Consider the following 19,898-nt stretch of genomic DNA (forward strand, 5'->3'; position numbering starts at 1 on the left):
CCCTTCTAATGGACAGGGGACCAACACAAATACAACTTTGCTCTACATTTTACTGATTGGCAACTAATTGATTTTGAATCTGTATCAACCTCTTCATGCTACTTAATAGACATCTGAAAACAGTTGGTAAAGCAGCTATTTGATTTTCTGATGGGGGACAGAGGGTGGACATAAGGGAGGGAAATAATTTAAACAGCACAAGTGATTCTGCCCCAATTAACTAGATGATGCGATCTGCTATTCCCCGAGTCTTGGTGTCTGTACACTGCTCATCATTCAGCAAGAACAAGTCCTTTTTTTTTTTTTTTTTTGCGGTACACGGGACTTTCACTGTTGTGGCCTCTCCCGTTGTGGAGCACAGGCTCCGGACGCGCAGGCTCAGCGGCCATGGCTCACGGGCCCAGCTGCTCGGCGGCATGTGGGATCCTCCCAGACCGGGGCACGAACCCGCGTCCCCTGCATCGGCAGGCAGACTCTCAACCGCTGCGCCACCAGGGAAGCCCCAAGAAGTCCTCTTACAGGACTTACGCATTTCCCACCACTGTACCTGGTGTATATCATTCTCTGCTGGGTGGGTGATGGACACACAGGACTTCCAAGAGTAATTTCAGCTTTGTGCCATTCTCCCCCTAAATGCTAACTTTAGAACCTAATCCCTGCTGGGTTTTATCATTCCAAAGAGAAAAACAAAACATTTAAGTAGAGCTTTCTAATTTTAAACTTTTATAGCCCCAAAAGAATCTTAATCCAAAAAGAATTTGAAACAACGGTTCCCAAAGTTAATTTGTTCTGAGGCCTGTTCTTTGCAAACTGAAGAGGGAGGGGATGGGGGCCTTTGAGAGGCGAAGGTTTCATTTTGCTTTTTAAACAGAGGAGCACCACATCTCCCCAGAGGTGTGGTGTAAGAGATGGCCATCTCCCTGCTCCCAGTCCCCTCCCAGCTATCAACTTCAGTGGTCCTGCGCCTCTAAAATAACACCCAGGTCAAACCAACCACCTAGAAGAGGGTTGCTACCTAACTGTGGGTTTTGCTTAAACCAGTTAGGTGTAAATACACTTGTAAGTCCCCAGAGGGTTCATAACCACAGTGATGTTTGCTGTTCCCGTGAGGTTATGCAAACACCAGCTATGGCCACACACTTAGGTGCATGTCAATAGAAGATACTGCACATTTCCCACAAAGATACTCTCACCCGTCTTGGAGATTGCAACTCTAGCTTGTTTGAACCCAAAGGAAAACCCGGGATAGAAACTGTCAGATTCCCTGAGTGCCAGTCGCTGTGCACAGCAGAGAACGCCTTTACATAAATGCAGCGTGGTACCTGACAGTAAGAGCTAGATAACATCAGCTCCGGTTATTGGCGCAGCCTACGGTGTATGGCGGCGTTTTAGCGCAGACTGGCTTTGTGCTGTTTTTGAGGTAGGCTGTGGGGTGCAGGAGAGGAGGAGTAGCCAGTCTGCTGAGTAAAGAAGGAATAGAGGCTATTGAAGCCACGGAAAAATGCCCAGGAAGACCCACATAATAGGAATAGTGTCTGAGGCCAGTCCGTAAAGGTTGGCAGGGAGGCTCTGACAAGTCCAAGTTAGAAGGGTGGTCGGACAGAGTCCAGGAAGGGGCTCCTAGATCAAGCTTAACCATCAGTTCACAGCCTTCTGCAGTCAGAAAGCCCAAAGCAACTGCTGCTGGGGAAGCCACGACAAAGCCCAGATCATATCAAATGCGCAACTGACAGTTACCCAGCAAAACTCCTAGGGCTGCTGCGGAAGTGACCCCAACCAAGAAAGCTCCCATGGGACCAGCTGTGGCCAGAGGAAAGGATCCTCCCAGATCCCCCCATCCCCCTTCAGGTTTCTCATACTAGAAGGAGTTACAGTAGAGCCCAGAGCAATCAGAACCTGCCAGCACCCCTCACATCAAGATGACGACTGGAAAGGAATATAAACATTTTATGGAGGGTGTGTACTGGGTGTGAGGCACTGAGGGGTGGCATTGACCAAGCTGCTCTGCATGAGCCCCAAGTGGAGAGGGCTCCATACACCAAAGAGGCGGTGGCGGTAGAGAGGTACCTAGAGGCACCGTGCAGCCAACCGAGGTGAACAGGACGGGGCAGGGGACGCAAAGGACACGCCTCCTGTGCACAGGCTGTCAGTGTGTTCGTTAGGGCAGGGAACATGGCCAGTTGTGAATGAGCCTTTCACATGACCATTTTAATTCCAGAGTCGTTTTGACAAGGCCTGAAGAAAAAGTTACAATCTTGGCCCTTTTTCCCTTTCCAGTTCATCCCTGCTTGGTATCTGGTCTCACTCACTGAGCAGGGAACAAAGCCAAACTGCCCCAGGGATTGGGGGCAGGGAGCTGCTGACTCTTCCACATTTTCTCTGGTTCTGCATTTTCTTTCAAATGGTAAAGTGAGGGGTGGGAGAGAATCTAGGCCAGGTGTATCAGACCCTCTGAGCAAAAGCTGAAGGGGTAAGAATCCTTTACTTGGGTCCCCATGGGCGTGGAGTTGGGCTGAGCCTAGGCTCTTCGAGCCCACATTCTTACTTCCTTTCTTGTGAGTCTGGGATTCTCCAGCCACGCAGGAAGGCAGGTAGCACTGCACTGTTGCAGAAGTAAAACGTGAGCTGGTTTCCTCAGCTTGGCACTAGGGGGCTCTGAAGCACAGCATCTTTCTCCTAAGGGGAACAGCTACACTTGCCTAGAAATGAAGACCAGGGTGCCCTTGGGCCCCACCTGCCAAAATCCTCTTGTCATTCACACAGACATCCCTGGGAAGTGGGTCTCGCATCACGGTTCAAAAGGGATCAGTGATTTCTGAGAACCCCGAGAACTGCATGCCAAGATGGGGTTAGGGCATAATTCTTCCTGTCCTTTGCTCTTGGTCAGTTCAGGCCGTCGCAGACTCACAGCTTGTGTCCCACGTGAAAACCACATCTAGAACGGCTGACTTGAGAAAACCACCTGGGCACATGTAGAAGAACCAAGAGCCAATAACAATGAAAGCTGACATTCCACACACCAAGCTGTGCAGGTCTGTGCACCAAGCTGTGCAAGTCCTGCATGTGCACGTCTCCTTTAATCCTAAATTAGGAGTCAAAACAAATCTATTAGGAAGGTACACACAGAGATTGCCAGTTTGGAGCAAACCACAGCGGAGGACGACCAGCACTGGAAACTTCAGCCCAGGGGATGGAAAGCATTCTCACGTACCTTGGCTGGGGTGAGTCATGAGGAAGGACACCGACACCCTGAAGGGGAAGTCAGCCTTCGCAGCCTCTCCTGTTCCTGTGTCACAGACAGGCTCCAGCCGAACACGTAGGAGGTAGCATGGTGATGTGCCTGCAGGGCAGACTTGTTCAGCATCCAGACACTTTTCAGTTTGTCCCCCCTCTTCAGGCAGGAGCAGCTACTGCCTAAGGATAAGGTAAGAAAGAAGCTGCTCTGTGGCCACATACCACCTCAGCCACAGGTGAACCTGGCTCCCGGACTCCAGCGCTGCCCCACTCTGCTTGGCAGCCCTGGCCAAAGCCTACTCCACCTTTCCATCTTTCTCCTGTGGGACCACCGGAGCCTTCACTCATCACTTTCAAGACAGCCCCACCCCTGGCACACTTACCATTGCTTCTCCACAGCCCAGAGCTGATGCAGCTCCAAGGCTTTTTTGGTGGGTTTCAATTTGAAGCCAACCTAGCTTCTAGGTCCTCCACTGCAGCTTTCTGGGGCCAGATAGCTTCCAGCCCTGCCAAGCGTTACATGACCATAGGTCTGAATATATTCTCGATGACTTCTAAACAATTAACTCATTACGCATAGATAATAATACCTCATCCAACAGGAAATACAGAGGGTGCTGGGCAGACAACAAATTCAAACTAAGTGTTAAAGGGTTGCAAAAATGGAAGCTCATGTTAAGTGAAGATGGTCTCTTTCCAGTGGTAGAAAAGAATTCTCTCTCCCCTTCTAACAACTCAATTTTTTTTTTTTAATTCTTAGGATTCAGTTCACCATATCCCTCATCAATATTACCTCAAAAAAGAAAACACATCTGCAAAACTCAGGTCCCATTTAAGATGCATGTTTTTATTGAAGTTAAAAAAAATTTGTAACCAGACAGAAAGAATAAAATAGACAAGAATGTTATAATCTGACTATATAATATTCTCTCATTCTTGGTGAATCACTAAAATATAACAAAGGATTGTTCTCTATGCTAATTTTTTAAGGTTGTCCAGTTAGACCATTATTTGGTATCCTTTCAACAGGTTAACCTCTTAACTATTTAGAGTTTCTTCTCAGAAACATTCATATATTATACAGAAAACATTCATAGTTTATTTGGGAAACATTCATATTTTATACAAATTTGAGACGAGACCAAAAAAACAAAAAACCAAAAAAAATCCACACAGTTGTAGCTGCAACACTATCCTAGCTGCATTGTGGTGATTATGTTCAGTCAGCTGTCCGCTATTTACACCTGGATTTTAATAGTGTTATTTACAGAGGGGCCAAAAGCACTCATCTAAAGTAAAGGCGCTCGGGTTTAATGTGCACTTTCATAGCCCTATGAAAACATAACCATTATATACACTGTAAACACCACAGGGCATGAAATCCATCTCCAACCACAAACATCAGTCTCACAGATCAAGCATACAAGGTCTAAGGTAAGGTGCCTAACTTTTCTTTGTAAGCATACTTTTCACCCAAGAGTACTGCTATTCTCTTCATAGGACACTATTCACTTATTTCAGATACGGTGCCAGTGCTCAAAACATGCCCAGAACCCCTTTTTGGGGACTGCCTGCATAGTCTGCGATGAACTCTGCTGAACATTCTTGACGGTGGCAAGTCTTCTTTGAACAATCCTTTGAAGAAGGATTCGATTTGGGAAAACAGGCATAGTTATTCACAGCCAAGTGGATCAAACTGTGGGATACAGCCCTGGATCAAGCATGAGGCACCACTATAAAACGATGAGACCGATTTTCTTGTACAGCTCGTAAATTCAGAGATTTAAGATGCCTGAGCAATGGCAGTCCTGATGGAGTAGCAGAGGTTCTCCTGGAACGAAGACTGAGAGGCAACACTCACTGGAACGGCGTATCTAGGTGGTGGTTTGCAGTTTTAAAGATCAATCCCTTGCCTCGCACATAAACTTCAGTACTCCTCTTCAGTTTCAGTCCCTTTTGCTTTCTTATGGATTGCCCGATTAAAGCTATGGCAAGCAGGGACCCAGTGATTGTCATGAAGCCCCAGCTTACAGCCAGGGAAGCCCTTCTGAGACCGGTGGCAGCACATCCAGTATCCCGGCCCATAGGGCAATGCCTGGCAATAGGGCTTGGGGTGCCACCGGCACAGGGACACATCCCCTTTCACATATTTTTTCTTGCACTGCTTGCACGGATCCTCTCTATAGCGTGGATCCCGAACCCAGCGAGAATCTGCTGGCCTGATATTGTAATATTCAATGATAAACTTGAAATAGCAGCAGGTACATTTAAGAGCCACTAAACTCTTAGTGGGAAGTAACCTGAAGATTTTCACCATAATGTGGTGGGGCAGAAAAGCCATGTACTGCTGAGGCTCCAGAAGCTGCTGGATTTTAAACCTGGTCTCCAGAAAGTCATGCGACACCTGCTTCTTCCAACTGGATGCCTCGAGCACTGGTAATGTACTTTCCACAGAAGCCAGCGGGACAAATGAATCAGCCGAGACACTTTTTTCCTCAGATGCACTGTCACCCTCAGCAGCATCTTCAAGCTGACTGGCCTCGGAAGACTCTTCTGTTGTGCCTTCATTCAGCTGGGAACAGCCCGACTGGTGCTGACCAGATGGCAAAAAAAACAACATCCCTGGAAGTGGGTCTTCGCAGGACTTTGAGCTGGAAGGCTGGTCTTTCTCTACCTTGGACACAGTGATACTAATGCACAAAGATTCTTTTCTTCTCTGATCACGATTTTGGCTAGCAAGAGGCACAAGCTCTTCACTCATACCATCAATAGCATCTGGGGGCAATTCAATGGCTTGAGGACAGGTGCGAGGAGGAAAAGGTGACCCAACAAGTTCCTCTGTCATTTCCACATCATGTGTATTGCTGTTTTTCATGGCAGTCTGCTGATCTGGCTCTAATTCTGCACTGTCCGTGTGCAAACTCACGCCTGCTGGCAATGAGGGACAGCCCCGAGGAGCGCCGTCCCAGGCCTGGTCCCCCTTGGGAGAACAATGGTCAGCTCTTAAGGGGCCACAGTCCACAGATACAGACCCCACAGTTTTTACCTGAGTGTCAGGTACCTCCAAGGCGCCTTTGTTTGTTTTGCTTTCCTCAGCCTGGGTGCCATTCACAAGCAACACGCGGCCCACATTGCGACGGAAGCTGTTATTCCTCGAGAGGCTCCCAGGCTCACGCTGGCTCTGCCGCTTCAGGCACTCGGACTCCAGCCTGGCTACCATGTCAAGGACACGGACTGGCTCACTCTGTGGTTCACCAACCTCAGGATTTCTCCTTTCCATGGGTTCTTCACATGCTCCTGGGGCAGACAAGGGCTCGGGGGCTGGGGGCACACCTCTGGATTGCCCGGAAAACCGCACCACAGCAGGTGAGTTAGTGCAGTTTTTCGCACAACTGGCTAGCAGAGCACTGGCTCTTTGCTCGAGGAAGGCAACCATTTGTATGACCGACAGAGGCCTCCCGGCATAGACTCCGTCCCCGTTGTCACTCACGTAATGCACAGAACAATGCTCGATGCCACACGCAAAAGGCTCAGGTTGGTAGCATCTGCTGTTGACTTCCTTCATCCTTTCTAACTGTATCTTGGCTTTTTTAAGATCCCCTGATTTTTTCCTTCTTTTAGTAGCTCTCCCATCAATATCCCAGGAGCTTTTTATTTTCATAGATCCTATTCTATTACTACACTGGTGGGCTGCAAAGAATGCAATCTTTTCCTTGGTATTTCCCGGTTTCACGACAGCCCAGATATCAAGTGGCCCTTCCCCTTCCTCACCCTGGTGGATTGTTGCAGACGATGCATTCTTCTTGGTTTTAACATTCACGCTGCTCTCTTCAGGACTGTTCCCACTCATACTGCACAGGACATTTGGAGAAAGGATTCCAAAAGGCTTTCGAGATGATGCTTTACCAAGAGAGGCTGAAGGAAAGACACTTGGTTTCATACAGCTAGCTTTGCATTTTTCATCATTTATAGCTTGTTGGTGGCTCATAGGAGTTCTCAGAGTTTCCTTGCTGATTTCCAAAGGTCGCACTTTCTTCTGGAGTTTCCAGTATGGCTTTAGGTGCATAACAGAGGCTCTACAAGGAGGAAATACACATTTGATTAAGATACTGATTTCATTTTTAGAAAAGCTTTTTTTTTTAAACTTACACTCAGATGGTTCTAGCAAGTAATAGAAACATTTTCTATCAGTTCACTAAATCTTTACCAACTCTCATTTCAGCTAGTTTTTAACGTACAAATCAAGAACAACAAAAGCAAAAATAACAACTTTCCATGGTATACAGACCAAAAAATAAATGGGTGAATTTCAGACTGACTAGACTACGTGAATTTCAGACTGACATTAGTTAACATTCTATACATAAAATTAGTGCTTTAAATGTAAAGAAATTTGAACTTACTAAAAACACTCAAGGGTCAGTACAAGGCACAGTAAAGAAGAAACGGAAGTATAAAAGGAACCCATCCAGAATCTCTAGTATAGTAACACTATTTCTTTCTAAGTCATCACAACTAGCATTTTATTGATTGCAAAACAATCTATCAAAATTGTTATATTGCTTTCTAAGCTATTCCCATACTGTTGAATATTTTAGATATCTGTATTTTCACTTGTCTGCTTATGTTGCTTTGCCCATCTATTAGTGTTGATTTTCTAAACAATGTACTTGTGTAAGCTCTTAACTGTTAAATTTTCTGCAAATTAAATACAAAGCCCACAATCTTTATTAATTCACTAGTTCAGAAAAACAGTGCCTGTTTTGTCCCCTGGCTAGGGGTGGAGATGGTAACCATTTTAGAAATTATAAAGATGATTGATTACATGCAGAGACATGTGTTCTAGTCCTTGTCATATCACTAATTAGCTAGACAGGGTGATTTTACCTTGGGTAAGTCACTTCCTCTCTGGGTCTGAGCTGAAATGTTAACTGAGGGGTTGGAATACTAGATTATTTAATGATTTTGTCAATTTGTATGTCAAAATATCCCACTGCTACACAGAACACCTGGATTGAGGAAAAAGTGTCTCGTAGGGATGCCTGGTCTCCTACAAAGTAAACCTACAGACCAAAATAAACATCTGCAGTCACAGATGTGGAGCAACAGCAAGAACTTTCACAGGTCTAAGCACATGGGCTCTCACTCACTCTCGCCCCTGGGGACAGAGTCTAAGACACACACATTGGGCAATCCAGCATATCACTTTCTCATTCGCTCCGTAACATTTACCCAGTGCCTGCAATGCGGCAGCCTCCATGGGAACTGCTTTCAGGTATCAGTTTTATTCATCAAGAACGAAAGTGATCAGCCAGAACAAATTTACCTTTCACTTCAAATTTAATTCCTAGAGTCCAGTCTCAGCTAAAAGAAGAAATATGGATATGAATATCTTCTAGCTAGGTAAACAGAAATCTTACTTTTAAGGCACACAAAGTACCTTTTAAAAGATACCCCTGAAATAGATCAGATTGATTTGTTTCTGATCTTTAGCAATTATATCCTACATCTGTTGAGATCTCCCCCCTTTGTGCACTACAGCATTTTTAATAGCTTTATATTTTATAGAATTACAGAAACATTATGTTCTATATCTATAATTTAGTCTTATAAAAAGAGCCACCCAGAATTCTTCAAGAACAAGATAAAGATATATGAATAAAATAAATGAATAAAAGAGGCACATCTAGTGCCATCTCTCTGTCAACAATTTTCTGGTTTTTCATATCCCTTCAATCCCTGTCTAAGTGAAATCTAAGAAATGGAGGTTGTTGAAAAATCCAATTAATTCTCACATAATGATCTCATTACAGAATGTCTGTGAATAAATTTAAGCTTCAGCAATGTGTGTGCCATTCTGCATCACACAATATGTTCTCTTCGCATTCCTCCCCCACAAATTATTTTAGGTGCCATTATTGATAGACAGCAACATTTGGAAGAAACTAATGTGATTGCAGATGGCTTTTGTTTGCGTATATTAACCTGTAAAGTCAGCTCAACTGATACATTACTAATAGACAAGGTTTCAGCGGGATTAAAACAGGAGATGATCCCATGGAACAAAAGTGAAGACAGGTACAACAGCGAATGAAAAAAGCCAGTAAGGTCATTCGATGCAACAAGGGTGACTGCTGGAGGGTGAGTGGTGATTCTGTGGGACCCCCAAAGGAAGCAGAACCTTTAGGCACAGGCTCACGTCCTCCACTGGCTGAAGGATGGCTGGAGTATTAACCTCTCCCCCTTCCTGTGCTGGGCTTGACGGCCCTGAGACAGAAAAGTGCTGGCAAGACTCAAAGAAATGGCAAAAATCTGAGTCTGGGTTGAAATCAGTGGTGGACCATGAGGATATGATGCAGAGCATCAAGGGCATCTACTGCAAAAATTCATAAAATAAAAACTTTACATCTCTAACAGATTACATCAGATGGTGGTGCTTTCCCCACCCCTCCAACTCACCCCCTCAAATACAGACAGGCACCGCAGAAAGCTCCAGCCAGGTTTCCATGGTTGCCAATCTCTTTGCACAGGAGTATTTTAAAAGTTCGCCACGATAAAGTCCTGCTTTGTTAAAGTCCTACTTTAATGCAGGGTTATAGCACCTACCCACACATGAGTGTTCATTAGACACTCAGAAATGTCCTTGTAAAAAGTTAAGATCCCTGGGCCCGTTGAATCAGAATTTCTGGGACTGGGCCAACAATCTGTTTTTTGTTTTTTTGAATTTTATTTATTTATTTTGTCTGCGCCAGGTCTTAGTTGCATGGCACGTGGGATCTTTAGCTGCGGCATGTGGGATCTAGTTCCCGAACCAGGGATCGAACCTGGGACCCCTGCATTGGGAGCCCGCTGTCTTACCCACTGGACCACCAGGGAAGTCCCTGTTTTTAACCTTAGATTTAATTCGGAAGGGAACTTAAAGGTCACGTGTTAGGGCTTCCCTGGTGGCGCAGTGGTTGAGAGTCCGCCTGCCGATGCAGGGGACACGGGTTCGTGCCGCGGTCCGGGAAGATCCCACATGCCGCAGAGCGGCTGGGCCCGTGAGCCATGGCCGCTGAGCCTGCGCGTCCGGAGCCTGTGCTCCGCAACGGGAGAGGCCACAACAGTGAGAGGCCCGCGTACCGCAAAAAAAAAAAAAAAAGGAAAAAAAAGGTCATGTGTTAGATCTAAGCATGTCAGGGGGGTTCTGGATGTGGGCTGGGGGGCTGGGCTACTGACAGGGGTGAGGTGGAACTGCCCAACAAAAAGCCGGTGGGACAGTCCATACTGAGGCGTCTACTCTAAAAGATGCGTCAAGACAGACCCATCTTCTTACCTGTTATTCTCTTCAAAACACCAAAAAAGTCAATGGCCATGTTATTGCCAAATTTCCTCTCCAACTCCAACTCCTCAGTTTCTTTGACACTGCTTTCCCAGCTCTCTTCTTCTCCAGCCTTTAAGCACTGATGTATTCCTCAGAGTTCTTTCTTTTTCTAGACCATTATTACTCTTAAGCTATATATCTAAGTGACCTCATAGTTTTAATGACCACAGATTCATGACTCCCCAGTGGTATGCTCTCCCAAACGTCATATCCTATGACATGCCTAACAGACATACTCACCTGGATGTCAAAAAGAATCTCAAAAATCAAAATGACTATTTAATGACAGCACCAAGTACCTGGTCAACCAAGCCAGAAAGTTGAGTCACTTCGATTCCTCCTCCCATCCAATCACCAAGTCACCCTCCCTTCTTGTTCATCCCTAGCACAACTGCCCTAGTTTTAGCTGTCATATCTTACCTTTGCTACACTGTCGTTAGCTACAGGAAAGCCTAACCTCCTCATCCATGAAATGCAAGGTCATGGAGCCCACCTCAGCCAACCTATCACAGCTTCACTCCTGCCCTACCATAATTCACACTTTGGAAGCTTGTTCACAGACCATTACCACAGGACCAAGTAGATGAAGGCCAATCATATCACCTAATACACAAATTTTAAGGCAGGCAGAGCCACATAAAACTAACGGAACAGCTTCCAACTTTTTTCATACTAACTGCCACCCATTTCTTTCTATCCATTCATTATCTGAAATTTACTAAACACTCTGGGTTGGATATTAGTGTTGCAATTATGAATAAGACATAGTTACTGCCCTTAAGGAGACAGAAAATCAAATAAGCAATTACGACAGCATGTGATATGTGTTATAAGGATAGTACAGGTGCCGGGAGTCCACGAGGGGAGGAAGGGGGAAGGAGAGGACAGAGAAGGAAGGAGTGTATGAAAGGAAGAGAGGAGACCACCAGCACCAAGCTTAGTCTTGACGGTACAGAAACAGGTCAGAAAAGCCCTGAAGGAAGATAAACAAAGTCCTAAAAATTCAAAAGGTAGGTGAGGTAGGTGAGAAATAATCAAAGTCCCAGCTAAGGTGGACAGACAGAAGTAAATGGGTTAGAAAGGAAGAACAGGCAGGATTTTAGCTACTGATTATAAATGGAGGTTGAGGGAGTGGAGTCAAGGATGAGTCCTCAAGGCTACAGCAACTGGACGAAGAGTGCTACCTTTTAGTGAGATGGTGACAAAGGTAGCCGAGCAGATTTGGAGCAGGGGAAACGGTAAGTTCAGTTTTTAAAAAATGCTGCATGCAAGCTAGAGATACCTAGTAGGCAGACTGACACAAGTCTGGCCAAGAGAAATATGAGGAAAGGAACAAGACAGTTGTGACAGAAATTCAATGAGGAAAAAGTTTTCTGGACAGAGATTACATATGTCTTTTTCCAACATTTTCACAATGAACATATATTGCATATATTACCGTTATAATAAGAAAAAATGTACATAAAAATAAAGAGCAATCACACACCCTAGCAAGGTCATATAAAGAATTCTGTCTGGGGGAATCCCCTGGCAGTCCAGTGGTTAGGACTCCATACTGTCACTGCCGAGGGCCCAAGTTCAATCCCTGGTTGGGGAAATAAGATCCCACCAGTCACGCGGTGTGGCAAAAAAAAAAGGAAAGAAAAAAAGAGTTCTGTCCAGTTAGTGATGGAGACCCCTGGTGACTCTGCTGTGAGGAACTGCAGTGGGTGAGTTGGGCAGAGCCAAAAACTCATGGTGAAGGAGTGAATGGAAGGTGAAACAGTGAACGTTAGCAACTTTTTCACAAAGTTTGGCTATAAGGAGAAAGTCTTTGTACATACCTGTCACCTTAAATCCTTTCCAAGAATAAATTGAGATATAATAATGAATCAATTAAAACTTGAACAACTTTCCTCCAGTAAAGACCAAAATCTTGCTTTCAAATAATTCCAGTATTCTTTATTGACTCTTAATTTCTGATTTCAGCTCAAAAAAGCTGGAAAAACTCTAACCTAAACATATTGTACAATCCAAAAATTAAGCCATGGGAGAGAATTTAACTTTGCAAAAAGGCCTAGATAAATGCTAAAGTCTAAAGAATCACACTGACTCTAGTCTATAGAGGACTGAACTTGATCAATGAGGAATCAAATGGTAATATGCGATCAGAATAAGGGAAAGGACGAGATTTCTCTTAGTGCTAACAGACTTCGTGCTAATAGGAGCCTAACATCGAAGGCCTGTTTCCTAACTTGTCACTCCTAGTCCACAGCCTTGCCCATCTAAACAGGCTAGAAGATAAGGTGTTTCCTTTTTCTTTCTGCTTTATTAAAGTTTCAGGAATGCTAATTCCAAAGAGGAGTCATTTATTAGTATAACTGGAGCTACTCTTTATTTACAAAAGGTTAGAGGAATAAACATAGAATAGTCCCTGAAAGATCCCTCCCATGGTACCTTGAGAGGGGAAAAAAAGTGTACAGTAAATAAATCACTGTTTCTTTAAAAACATAAAAGCTTCCAGAGAACAGCTTATGACCACCTTCTTCACTGGACCATTATAGAAACGATAAGCAACTTCAACGAAGTACTCCACATATATAAACAAAATCCTTGTTTTTTGCAAATGAGGTGACAGAGCTAATATGACTTTTGAAGCCCCAAAGGTAGATAGTAGAAGAATTAAGATTAGAATCAGATAAGTCTCCCAGATCTATATTTTCCTTGCTTACAAAAATAAATAAATAAAAATTAAAATCCTAGGTTCAATCATGACACAAATAGAATTAAATAATTCTGACAGCATCTATTCAAAGAGCTTCTATCTTTCAAACTGGGGTCAGTTTTTCTTAAGTGCCACATAAAACCTCTACACAGAACTGTGATGATGTAAAGCAGACATATCATATAACATAAGAAGCCACACCAATTTAAAAGTATGTAGAAACTGCTCCTATGGCTATTAAAGCAGAAAAAATGCCAACACCGGGAGGGTGTGAATACAGGCGGAGACATAAGAAAAGACTCTCATTAACCTCTAAGCACTGACAGAATGCACCCAACTCTCAGAGTACCCTAACAATAAAACAGAATAAACTCTAAGCCAGAAAAGACGGTATTTCTCAAACTGAGTTCCAAAATATTGGGGACTGGCTTTTTTCCGAGAGGGAGTTCACTTCTTTTTTTAAAGTAATATTACGTAAAACCATTTCATGGGAATTTTGAACTTCGCCTCAGGAGGATTAGATGGTTAGTAGTGCACAATTTAATGGAAAAATCCTTTACTGTCTGTTAATAGATACTGAATACAGAAAATAGCCTTTGGAAACACACATGCATGGTTTTCAAGAACTCACCACTCACAGTTTTCATCAATCTCAGAATTCACCATGGTATTTAAATATAAGACACACCTGCTTCATAGTTATCTGTAACATAGATGCTATATGATTTAAAACTTCCAGAAAATCAAGGTTTATGATGAACTTGATGGGACAACAAAGTATCTAAAACATCCTGAAAAGGTTACAAATTAAGAAGGGTAGCCACTACTTTGCTCTTCTACCATGACTGCAACAGAAGCAACACCTAACACATTTTAACTGTATTGCAAAATACTGATTTAGTGATATTATCCAAGTTTACATGGGACCCCTCCCCCCTTTTCTTAAAGTAAGGAGGAAAGGGAAGGGCCTGGAGGACAAAACACTCACTACAGCTGTTATCAATTATTAAATAACAATTGGGAATAGAGACAAATCGAAGTATTAGGTTTTGTTAAATTTACCATGTTGTGAACAGTAGTTCACAAAATTATTTCCTATTGCTCCTGTGACATAATGCCAAATACAAAACTCTGGCATATCACAATTTACTGCTATCTAAGCTGATGAGACATCTACTGCTAGAATGAACATCAAAACAAATGAAACCTAATAAAAAGTTTAGCTCCCCCAAAATCATTAACGTATTTTGAAAAGTACACTGAGGATTACCAAGAAAATTTTGCTTCCACAGATTTTCAGATATTCAGCATTTCTGTTAAAACCCTACTGCTTATGTCGACTTAAAAATAAATGCACCATGTAAAAGTTGTGAATTAAGTTTTATTAGGGGACCTCACTGAGAACTACAGCCCAGGAGACAGCCTCTCAGATAGCTCTGAGGAACTGCTCCAGAAAGGTAAGGGAGGAACCAAGATGCGTATATGTGGTTTATCAGCATGGGGGGGGGGGGGGGGGCGGGGTGGAGGAGCCGTGCAGTTAAGCAAAAGATTACTGCTAATCACAAAGAACAGACATCTCAAGGGAATGCTTTCAGTGCTTTTCTATGTATGGGAAGATATAAGAAGCTGGGTTCACTGAAATTATTCCTTAGCTACACATCTTAACTATCTAGGTCCATGTGTCCAAAGCACAAAATGCCTCCTGTTTTTCTCCAACCTGAATTCCCCTCAGGCTAATGGCTTGATCCTCGTAGAAGGGGAACTGGAGCAGCATTCTTTGTTTACACTTATTTTTCCTATTCTAATATTTCTTACAGAAAACAAAGGAGAAAAACCTCTACTCTTTCACATAGAAAGCTGTTACTTCCTTGAGTGTGCTGATGTTTTTTTTAAACTTTGAAACCATCATTCTTCCATACATTTTTTAAAATATTTGGTTGCGCAGGGTCTTAGTTGCAGCACATGGGCTCCTTAGTTGCAGCAGATGGGCTCCTTAGTTGCGGCAGATGGGCTCCTTAGTTGTGGCATACAAACTCTTAGTTGCAGCATGAATGTGGGATCTAGTTCACTGACCAGGGACTGAACCCAGGTCCCCTGCACTGGGAGCGTGGAGTCTTATCTATTGTGCCACCAGGGAATTCCCTCCATATATATTTTTATAGAATATATATATATATATATATATATTTTTTTTTTTTTTTTTGCGGTACACAGGCCTCTCACTGTTGTGGCCTCTCCCGTTGCGGAACACAGGCTCCGGACGCGCAGGCTCAGCGGCCATGGCTCACGGGCCCAGCTGCTCCACAGCATGTGGGATCTTCCCGGACTGGGGCACGAACCCGTGTCCCCTGCATCGGCAGGCGGACTCCCAACCACTGTGCCACCAAGGAAGCCCAGAATTTATATACTTTTGAGGCAACAATTTTTGATATCATTTGCACATGCAGTACTTTCAAAGAACTAATCAGAGCTTTAACATATGCCCTATTTGATCAAAATGTAACTCGGACATAAGGATGTCATCCCCTTTAGGGAATAAATGTTAAAGACTCTAAGGCCAACCGTGAATGCAGTTCAAAAATCCATTAAGGTGCCAAATAACATTTCATATGAAAAAATCAGAGAATAGCAACTAATTCTCGAGTATAAATAAATGCAGCACCACACTGCGCTTGACTGCCAATGTACTCACACCACTAAGTCTCGGGCCTCGATCTTGAGCCAAGCACCTAACATAGCCCACTGGGCACAAGCTGGCCCATTAACACTGTTACAGACAACTAAATTTTATTTTATTTTTAATTTTTATTGGAGTATAGTTGATTTACAATGTTACATTACTTTCTGCTGTACAGCAAAGTGTATTGGTTATACATATACATATACCCACTCTTTTTTAGATTCTTTCCCCATATAGGTCATTACAGAGTATTAAGAGTTCCCTGTACTATACAGTAGGTCCTTATTAGTTATCTATTTTATGTATTAGACATCTGAATTTTAAAATGGCTTATCCCCTCAGGAAGGGAAAAGGTAAAAAAAGTAAAACTTCAGGGTAACAAACGTTAAGGCATCAAGCAAAAGCGTTTGCTTGCATTATCAATGCAGACAAATGAGCTGGCAAGTTAAGATTTCTGCCAGCAATCCTGGGTGGCGGTGGAAGGGGTGGGGGATTACTTCAGAAATAGGACCCACAGTGTTCATCAAAGAAATAAGCCTAAATCACAGTCCTGACTGTGCCCAGCTCTTTAGTAATTACTCTTCCTTCTACCACATCCCTCTAGAATCTGTTGAACCAAGACTGAAGTAGCAGTCTGCTACTTGTTAATTCTTGTTAAGAATTACCACTTGTAGAGAAAAGAAGTTTATGGTCAATAGAAAACTGAAAAAGTTGTTGCTTTGAGGCTGTTATTAGAGCTTACTAAAGCCAGTTTAAGTACTGAAGTTAAAAATGAGTATTTTTCCAGGGGTAAAAGTGAGAAATCTACACTACAGAAAACCAACCAACCATTAGGCACCAAGGAGCCCAAACTGTCACGTTATTGGACAAAAACTACATATTGGGTTTTATGTACTTGCATAAGACATCTCATATAAAACCATTCCTTGAGTACACAGAGGGTCTGTTCATCTTTGCAACCCCACAGCCAATCCCATTCTGCAGAATGTAACTAAATCTGGAGCTCCCAAACCAAATAGGAAGAAAGGTAATGGTTTATAACAAGATATAAAGAACTCAATTTCAGGGTTAACTCTGGGCCTTTAGAACCAGCTTTATATAAATCCAGAATCTGAAAAGAAGTCAGGGGGTTAAAAGAGCCCTTATAAGCCCTATCCTCTGGAAATTCCTGGATGTATGTATGTAACATGGTTGTAATCATATTGTACATACAATGTTTTACTTTTCACCACAAATATCTTCCATGTTATTACACGGTCTTCAGACCCATCAACTGTAAATGTGTAAGTGCCAGAATATATTAAACCGTTCCCTCCAGCCCTGGATATTATAACGTAACATCTTCATGGATACAATCTCTTAAGCATTTAAGGGTATGTCCTTAGAAGATTCTCAGAAGTGGAATTCATGAATCAGAGTGTCACTATTTTTATGACCGGATATATCTTGCCCAACCATTTCCAAACAGGTTAACGCTAATTTACATTGCTACCACCACGAAAACCATGCCAGTTTTTTTTTTAAATAAATTTTATTTATTTGTTTGTTTTTATTTTGGGCTGTGTTAGGTCGTCATTGCTGTACACAGGCTTCCTCTAGTTGCAGTGGGCAGGGGCTACTCTTCATTGCAGTGTGTAGGCTTCTCATTGTCATGGCTTCTCTTGTTGCAGAGCACAGGCTCTAGGCACACAGGCTTCAGTAGTTGTGGCACATGGGCTCAGTAGTTGTGGCCTGCGGACTCTTGAGCACAAGCTCAGTAGTTGTGGCTCACGGGCTTAGCTACTCCGCTGCATGTGGGATCTTCCCAGACCAGGGATCGAACCCATGTCCCCTGCATTGGCAGACGGATTCTTAACCACTGCGCCACCAGGAAAGTCCCAACCATGCCAGTTTGATGACAAAGATTTGGTTATTTGAAGTGAATTGGTTTTGTGCCTAGAGAAAGAAATCAACGTAGAACTAGAGAGAAAAGATACAAATATGTGAGAATAATCTGTTTCTACTCTAGGATAATACTAGCTCTAACAGCTTTAAAATGTTTACTATGTGCCAGGCATTGTTCTAAACTCATAATTTCCAAAAAAACTTGCAAATTGTATACTCTTATTATCTCCAATTACTGATGAAGAACCCAAAGTAGAGGTGTGGAGGTTAAGAACTTGCCAAGATCACATAAGCACATCGAGGAGCATGGATGTGCACTGAGTCAGGAGCCAAAGGCCAGGCTCTTACCTACCACACTATGCAATGAGGAAGAGAGCAGGTGAGGAACATGTGGATGGAGTAGGTACTCCTTAACAAGCTTATTCTCAGTGTCATGAATAAAGACTGAGAAGTCTGTGAAACGGCAGAATCTGGGCTATGGGTTCAATTTTGGATACTTGGGTTTGATCCCTTACTTAAAATTAATCTACTCATTTATCAAATATTTAATTTTCCTTGAAACAAGGTGTTGTGCTAGACCATAGGGCTTCAGTCTAAACAAAACTGATAGAACTACCCTCATGGCAAATTTGAGAAACACATCGTTCCCTTAGCCTTTCATTCACTTCCAAATCTAAAAGTTTCCAAGGTATCGAATCAAGTTAGCAGTAGAAGCAGACATCATTAGAATTTATTATTTCTGACAAAGAGAAACTTGAAAAATTGAATGTAAGTGTGGTGGCCTGAAACAGAGGCCTAAGGACAGGTGACATTACTGAATAAGGCTGGGCTGGAATGACTGTACACAACACACACAGAAGAATACAAAGATACTGTTCTGGTGTTGATTTAAAATAGACCTACTTATAAAAATTAGTTCCATAAAGTGAGAAATGCTAGAGAATAAAAGAGACTGACATTAAGATATAACCATGGGCAAACGGGAAACTGTAAAAGGATAAAACAAATCAATAAAGAATAAGACCAATAAGAATAGAAATTAATATGTTCTATTGAGATTTCACAGGTCGTACCATCTCTTTCAGGCACTAGATTATGTGAAGCTATACACAACACTTCATCATTTGTCCCAAAATGTACTGGGACAAAGAGAAATAGTTGCCTTGCTACACTTTTTATTGTCACTCAACTGCTACTTCATCATAAGTGTATTAGTCTGCTAGGGCTACCATACAGAATACCGCAGACGAGGTGGCTTAAACAACAGAACAGTTAGTTACTCCTCACAGTTCTGGAGGCTAGGAGTCCAAGATCAAGGTACGGGCAGGTTTGGCTTTGTTCTGAGGGCTTTCTTCTTGGCTTGCCAATGGTCGGCTTCTCACTGTAGCCTCACACGGACTTTCCTCTGTGCACACGGGTCCCTGGTGTCTCTCTTCTGTGTTCCAATTTCCTCTTCTTCTAAGGGCACCAGTTAGATTACATTAGGGACCACCCTATCTACCTCATTTTACCTTAATTACCTCTTTAAAAGGCCCCTCTCAATTCAGTCACATTATGAAGTACTGGAGGGGGGAAAGGTGTTAGGCTTCAAAATATGCAGGTGGGAGGAGTGCACAATTCAGCCCGTAACAATGGGGTAAGTGTAAGGACTCACAGGTTAAAGTGTGATGTTTTAAGAACACATAAAAGAAAAATAACAAGAAATAAAAATAACAAGAAAGCTATTTCAATTTGATCTCTGTATAACCTAAGATGGCGCTAAAGAACATTTCAAATGATTCAAGAGCTCACTGCTCCAACAGTAAACAGCTGGACAGTCTTCTAACTTTCTGCAAAATATGTCTGGAAGGGAAAAATGTCATCATTCCTATTAATTAAAATCTTTTTTATACAGAATACAGTGGTTATTAGCCATTTTGCAGTCCGCATAAGCACTTTGAAATTCTGATGAAAATAAAGAGGCCTCTCCTGAGTAAAGGGCACTTGTCTACAAAGTTTGGCATCATTGTTTCAGGAGATTTACAAACCACACC

At 42.9% G+C, this 19,898-nt stretch overlaps 1 protein-coding gene across 24 annotated transcripts in view; it reads right to left on the bottom strand.

Annotated features, from left to right (window-relative positions):
* The window catches only part of FBXO34 (F-box protein 34), a 93,724-nt gene that overhangs the window by 3,938 nt on the left and 69,888 nt on the right, over positions 1–19,898 (bottom strand). For 12 of the 24 annotated variants that reach the window (XM_033851104.2, XM_033851110.2, XM_073800433.1 and 9 more), the window contains one exon: positions 4,056–7,310. In XM_033851104.2, the coding sequence (XP_033706995.1) occupies positions 5,162–7,310 (2,149 nt within the window). In that variant the 3' untranslated portion in view covers positions 4,056–5,161. Of the gene's footprint in view, positions 1–3,211; positions 3,415–4,055; positions 7,311–17,545; positions 17,941–19,145; positions 19,324–19,898 lie in introns of those variants that run through there. The other 12 variants (XM_033851113.2, XM_033851112.2, XM_073800434.1 and 9 more) reach the window with 6 other exon arrangements.

Source organism: Tursiops truncatus, chromosome 2, assembly GCF_011762595.2.
Source record: "Tursiops truncatus isolate mTurTru1 chromosome 2, mTurTru1.mat.Y, whole genome shotgun sequence".
Classification (NCBI taxonomy): domain Eukaryota; kingdom Metazoa; phylum Chordata; class Mammalia; order Artiodactyla; family Delphinidae; genus Tursiops; species Tursiops truncatus.